Source organism: Malus domestica, chromosome 04 (genome assembly GCF_042453785.1).
Source record: "Malus domestica chromosome 04, GDT2T_hap1".
NCBI lineage: Eukaryota > Viridiplantae > Streptophyta > Magnoliopsida > Rosales > Rosaceae > Malus > Malus domestica.
The window spans coordinates 1,287,100-1,294,290 of record NC_091664.1 but is presented as its reverse complement, the minus strand read 5'-3'; the positions used below and the strand labels follow the sequence as shown (position 1 = coordinate 1,294,290).

Here is a 7,191-nt window from a genome sequence, read left to right as displayed (position 1 = left end):
GGAGGCATCTCTAGAACCTTAGTTGTTACTGAGAGCCTCACCCTGCCATCCTTATGGGTTCGGTGTTTTATGGGCGCTCGTGAAGGGTCGATTCACCTTTACTAGGCTATATCCATGTACAGAGTCGATTCACCTTTACATGTCAAATATTTGTGCGTACTTGCTTTTTATTATGCACTTGTCAAACTGTGATTTGCAACTTTGGTATACAAGTTCGCTGTGTTAGGGTTAATCATGTAAAGTAGATGATGATAACAGTTGGGAGGCAAGGAGCGCTTCCGATCGTGTTGCTGCTTACTGTCGTTTTTCAATATTTCTTAGTGACTTGGATGGCTGAACTTTCATTTGGTTTGGAGTCAATTGGGTTGGTGGGTTTTTTTGTGTGTTTTTTGGGGGGGAGGAAATTTTAGAAGAAAAAAACTCATTTTTCGAAAGGAAAACTAATAAAAAAAACTTGAAAACGTTGAATTTTAACGATAAAGACAAAATAAAGAGTAAAATAAATAATATCAGATTTGACTTTTTAGTGTAAAAATGTGATTTTTTTTGTTAAAATAAACAGTACCGGAAGCTTTTCGTTAAAGTTTAATTTTTCAAACCCAAGAAGGCTTTTACCCCTCTTTTCAATATGCTTAGAATTTTGCCCTCTTTACGTGTTAAAATGACTTAATTGACCCTGTAGTTCTAATTACATTCAGACCTTTAGCCTCATTTCCATGCTCAAGGCCCCCATTGAGAACAACTCGAGCATCCCTCGAGAACTGCTCGATCCCATCTCGAGTGCTTGTCGAGCTATCTCATCGTAAGTGTTGTATTCACTTGCTGTCATATTACTCGGGGTGTCATAGTAGGCTTCAATTGTTCGCAAGGAGGGATTGAGTCGTTCTCGAAAGGGTCTCGAGCAATAAGAACTAGACAGAGTTTCAATGCAATCAAAATTATAGGTCAGTCAAAGTCTTCATACATAAAAGATCCCCTCTAACCTATGGGGCGCATGGCCTATGTGTTTTTACCCCTTGATCATTACTAGCATGCTTTTTCTGTCCAAATATTGATACAAGAACAAACAGATAAAATAATCGCAAACCATTCGACAATCCACCAAATCGACTCGTATGACTAGTGTCACAGGTAGACAATTTTACCCTTCTAGAATTGGTGGAAAAAACGAAACAAGTCTATCCAGACTATTCAACCAAATTAATTGAAGGCAACCATTTGATACTAAGAGCATATACATCCCGTCATTTACAAAACATGGACATTTGAAACACAAAATGATGGAAGAGAACAAGAAAAAGGAGCAAGTGTAAAGATAAATTAGCCTGAGGATTGTACCCGCAACTTGTTGGCAACGTAGAGCAGATGGCTAATGTTGGTCGGAGGATAGCTCTGCAGTAGTTTGAGATTTGAGGTAAAATCACCTGCTAGTAAGCGCCTCCGAATGAGAATCAACATTGCACAGCATACTCGAAGAAGGGTTTCCTACAATTTGTCAGTTAGCTTCGTTGTTAGCATACAAACAAACAAAAGGGAAAAAAAAACAAAACCGAAAGCAAACTCCTAAGGGTGGAGCACCACTTATAGTTTGCATCTTGGGACCTCAACCCTAGTCAAGTTTGCTAGCTCAACTGATTTGCATATTATTGACTATCTAAGGGTGGTGAATAACACCCTGAAAACAAAAGAAGAAAGGGAAGAGAAAGTAATAAAAATACTACCTGAGGACCTTCGGGGTCACTTAAAAGTGTATCCCAAATGTGAAGGCTGTCTGCGAAATTGAATTCCTGCGTTAGAAGGAGGGTGATCCATCTAAATGCATAAAATTGGGGATTGACCTGTCATTTTAAATTAAAACCCAGTCAGTACTAAGCAAGTATTTTAGTGAACTAAATATGACATTCTTGAGTAACCATGAAGACCTTGACGTGATGAATAATAAGGCTGTCAACAGGAGACAAAAATAATAATTCTCTCAGCCATCTACGAAAAATCATTGAGTCTGATCACATCTCTAAGGCAGGCACCGGATAACCTTGAACCAGGAACTAAAAGGAATCTAGTAACATCATTTCAAGGTAACATTTATTTGGAGGCATCAGAGAGCTCCCAAAAAAGAATACAGCTAATAGTAAAAAATTGTGGTCCAAAAGACAGGAAGAACTCAAATATTTTTTAGTGAAAGTACAGATTGTGAACCAATATCAAAGCATGCAGACATTTTTCAAATGTGTTCCAGCTGTTTGCAGGTTCGATGCACAAAAATCAGTAAACTAGAAGGTACCCCATGTGTGCCACACTCAACCATTAGCCACCCATTGTTATTTAAAGAGAAATATATTTAAAGATAGAGAACTCAGATTGGAAAATAACATATAGATGCATAAAATATCTTACTTTGGTTGTGATCTCGAGATGACGCCATAGCTCTTCATCATGTTCCTTTAAAAGCTGTGACAATCTTGTTATCGTGGAACGAATTCCAACAACACTATTATCGAGTTGCTGACAGAAATGGTCGCGGAAGCCACTCAATAATTCAACAAAACAAAAAAAGGTGTCTGCTTCAGCAAAGGCCTACAAAACTTGACATTTGGAAACAATGAGAAAAAGTGACCAAGAATGATAAATAGAATGACAGTGAAAAAGTGTTATTGCATGAAAGCATAATGACAATAAACTGATGTACATCATTGTATCCATCCCTTGTCCACGCATTAGCACAATTTATTGTTCATAGCCACACTTATCAGTCGCTCATCATTTTCTTTTGTTAATGAGAAATCATAGGCAATGCTGAATAGTTTTCATGACAAATTGCTCTAAATTGCCCCTCCTTTTTGTGCATGTTATGATTAAAACCTCTTTTGTCATAATTAAGCGTACAAGTCCGGAAAAGTATAACCATTTAGAGATATTGAACAGAAGAACATGCACTTCAAAGTAAATGAAGGACAATCAGAAGTTCAACATCAGCTCTCAACAGTGATTACCTAAATTTTAAACTCACATTCATATGAACACTTATAAGAACTGCTATGGGCTGAATTCTAACATACAAAAGTACACTAACATAGAAAAAAATATATGGCACTCTTACCGCATCTTCCTCATTGGGATCATTTTTTAAGACATAGAACAGTGGTGCCAAGATTTCGTTCATCCCTTGAACATATCTTATACCCGGATTTAGCTTGGCAAATATAACCAGGATGTCCTTCAAAGCATCCTGAAATTGTTATATAGAACTAAGTTAGCCAAATGGGTTGTAACTTGCATTTGATGAATCTTATAACCGTCTGTACTGTAGTCTGAACTGTACATCAAGCACAAACCTGATTAGATTTAGCATCTTGAGAGTCCCCTGAGAAAAAATGCATGTCTGGATGAGTACGCTTTACATCTCGGTCGATTTGTTCTATGATCTCTGTGTCCTACATGATCCAAAATTGGAGTTGCATATCTCAAAAGGAGGTCATGCACCACAAACTGTTACCACCATTCTATAACGGTAAAACATGACAATGAACCAAGATTTACACAGAAGGTTGAATTATTAACTACATCATAAATATGGTCGGAATAAGCTACATTCTTCACTTTTAACTGAATCACATCACAATTTACTTGAAAACACCGGGTTTCTTCATCAGTTCTCCCCAAATACTATCGGTTTGTTTGTACCATGACTTTCTAAGTCTGTAAAACACGTTTGTTGGTTTCTGAAACTATTTTAGAGTTGCCTTATAAAAAAATTATTTTTCATTGTGCAGATGATGGAATGGAAGAAAGTTGGCTCATTAATCAATTGAGCAAGTAAGTTCACTAGCTTCTTACCTGAAAGAACTGATTCCAGACGCTGGACTTCCCAAGACTCAATGGATGCTCCCCATGAGGTATTTCTGATCTTGATAGCAACCCCTTGCTTTGACATTTTAATTCATCCTTGTCACAAGTAGCACCATTATCCATCTTCCTCGTGATTTCTGACTGACTAGCCAAAGGAAACATTCAGAAAGCCAGATTTTCACAGAATTTTAAAAAGGAAAAATGTATGAATCACATAGCATACTTTGACCTTTTATTTTTTGTTCTATCATACCTAATCATTAAAATCCCAAAAAGCTGGCTAAGCCTAAGCTATGAACCAAGAAATATGTAATATACAACACTACAAGGAGAAATAATGATAACTGAATTGCCAAATTGGAATGTTTGCAGTAAAACCTGTGGGTTACCCTCCTCTCAAATTCAGAAATAAATTAATGACATATGCTTTCCTAGACAAAATTGTCCAGGAACAACTCTTTGCACTATTAGCATTACCAGTTGATGCTTCAATAGTATTAGTATCATTTTTTTTTTAAATATTCGTCAGCATCTCAATGGATTTGAACAGCTGATGCTCCAAATCAAAGCAAACTCTATTCTTCTTAACCCTATGTCATTAATCTAGTTTTTCAGTTTGATCTTCAAAACCCAAACATGAACATAAAAATGCAGAGAGAAAACAATAAACATGACTTACAGGATTCATCAAAAGCTCATCTTTAAAATGCTTGTACTGTGACCTCTTTTTAGCTAACTCAGTCGACCAAAGCCCCCGATCTGGTGGTAGATATCCAAGTAAAAGCTGCAAGCAACAATTATGAACCATTAAACTAATCCAGTTCCTTGGCTGCATCATGGGAAATCAGAATTGCACACTTGTTTCACTATGTCATGCTCTATCGGCTAGACGGGTAACTCTCAAGTCCTCAAGCATCATTCTATCCACAATAAAGCTAAATCTTCACCAGAAATTGCCAGCATTTTCTCTAGAAACAAACACCTCCTAACACTAAATGGAATAAAAAATAATAAATAAATAAAAAAATCATTATCACCTTCCAGACAGTGGACCGTATCCCAGCACCATCTGGTATGCCCTGCGATGAAATTCTCTGCAATTCGCGCAAATCAATCACCTTCCTCGACAGCTGCAAACACAAAATTAAGAAAACCCAATCATTTATCAGCTATACATGCACAGAGAGAGTGAGGGAGAGAGAGAGAGAGAGAGAGAGAGGCTAACCTCGGCCAAGAGCTGAGATTGTCTGGAGATATCTTCGGGGGACGGAGCGGTGTTATTGCTCTTGTTTTCGTGATCCGGAAATGAATCTGTGAATTGGGGCTCGGGAGGAGGCTTGTCTTCCCTGGTGGATTTGGGAGGAGCAACAGGGATTGGCGGGTGAACCGTGGAAGCCGGCTCAGAGTCTGAGGCAGAAGAACTTGAAATTTCGGTGGTGGGGCCGGCGGCGGTGGGATTGGAGGTGTAGCGCTGGGCGCGATCGTCGTCGATGGAAGAAGAAGGCGTGGAGGAGGACCAGAGCGAGCTGTTGAGCCATTCGGGGACTCGCTTCTTCACCATTTGAGGTGAGTGAAACATGCAATTAGGGGGAATTGGATCGATTGGATTGAATATCTAGGGTTTCTTTCTTGTGTGTTCTGTGAGCTGACGACGGTGCTTCTTTCTTCTGCTTGTTTTGTCGCCACGAGTCTCTTCTCCGAAGAAGGAAGACAAGGCTGCCAGATAACAGAGGGTGAGTGATTGAGGTGAGTTGGGTTATACGACCTTCTTGACAGACGAATCGAAACACGCCACCGAGATATTTTTCAGTTGCCGGTAACAAGATTCTGAATACAAATAGTCATGTAATTAAGATAAAAAATTTAACCAGTTGTATTATAACACATATTGAATTAGGCTATGTTTCTAGCTCATTGAATTCATTTATTTAAATTATAAAAAGTAAATTTCGAACTTAAACGAGTGAAACAGATTGCTGTAATCAACTTCATTAATATCATATCTAACACAAGAGTGTCAGAGTTGAGAATTACCCTTAATCGCAACCTATATCAAATAATAGAAGCATGTGACAACGCATGTATAGGATGAGTGCAACATATTTCTTAATTTTTGAACCAATACGTGCTACGCTCGACTTACACATTTTAAATGTATTTATATGCGTTAATTGCTTCAATAATTTATTTTTATGACAAAAAAAAGTCAAGTATTTGAAGTGAATGAATAATATTCAAACATGCTAGAAGAAACCTCTCATAAACCAATCAAAGCAGCTGAATTCACATATTAAAATCGGTATTTCAATTTTCATCTACATTCTATCGAATTTACATTAAGAATAGAAAAAATAATATTTAATAAACAACTGATTGAATTACATTATTACTAACACATTGTGAGATTAAGCCCACCCCCTCACCCTTAGTGTAGAAAACATCGTTTATTCAAACAAAAACAAAAAATGATCATTTGACAACTAATTGAATCACATTATTATGTGTGTGCGAAATGCCTTTTTTATAATTGGCATTACGTGCCTCTTAAGTGTTTAAAAATAGAGAAAATAATACAATTGATTGAATCACATTATTGTGCGCGTGTGAAAGACTTTTTTTTATCATCGGCAGTACGCTTAAAATGTTCTGAACATGTTTAAAAAAAAGAAAATAATATTTAATAAACAATTAATTGAATCACATTATTGCTAATCCAATGTGAGGCTAAGCCCACCCCATCCTCCTAGTGTAGATAATATCGTTTGTTAAAAAAAAAAAAAAATCATTTGACAACTAATTGAATCATATTATTATGCGTGTGCGAAAGACTTTTTTTATAAACAGCACTACGTGCCTCTTAAGATGTTTTGAATGTATTTAAAAATAGAGAAAATAATATTTAATAAACAACTGCTTGAATCATATTATTACTAGCTCATTGTGAGGTTAAGCCTACCTCCTCCTCTTTAGTGTAGATAATATCGTTTGTTAGAAAAGAAAAAAAAATCATTTGACAACTAATTGAATCACATTATTATGCGTGAGTGAAATACCTTTTTTATAAATGGCACTACGCGCCTTTTAAGATGTTTTGAACTTGTGTAAAAATAGAGAAAATAATATTTAATAAACAACTGATTGAATCAAAATATTATTAACCCATTACGAGGCTAAGCCCACCCCTTCCCCCTTAATGTAGATAATATCGTTTGTTTGAAATAAAAAAAAACAATCATTTGACAACTAATTGAATCACATTATTATGCGCATGCGAAAGACCTTTTTTATAACCGGCACTACGCGCCTCTTAAGATGTTTTGAACATGTTTAAAAATAGAGAAA

At 36.5% G+C, this 7,191-nt stretch overlaps 1 protein-coding gene across 1 annotated transcript; it reads right to left on the bottom strand.

Annotated features, from left to right (window-relative positions):
- Window positions 1–1,185: 1,185 nt before the first annotated feature.
- On the bottom strand, window positions 1,186–5,700 carry LOC103443456 (uncharacterized). Its single transcript, XM_008382313.4, has 9 exons — window positions 5,075–5,700; window positions 4,887–4,979; window positions 4,529–4,633; window positions 3,838–3,990; window positions 3,336–3,434; window positions 3,101–3,229; window positions 2,398–2,577; window positions 1,722–1,838; window positions 1,186–1,485 (listed from the first exon to the last, which is right to left on the bottom strand). The coding sequence occupies exons 1-9, from the start codon at window positions 5,426–5,428 to the stop codon at window positions 1,321–1,323; spliced, it is 1,395 nt and encodes a 464-aa protein (XP_008380535.2). The 5' UTR covers window positions 5,429–5,700; the 3' UTR covers window positions 1,186–1,320.
- Between the last annotated feature and the right edge of the window lie 1,491 nt (window positions 5,701–7,191).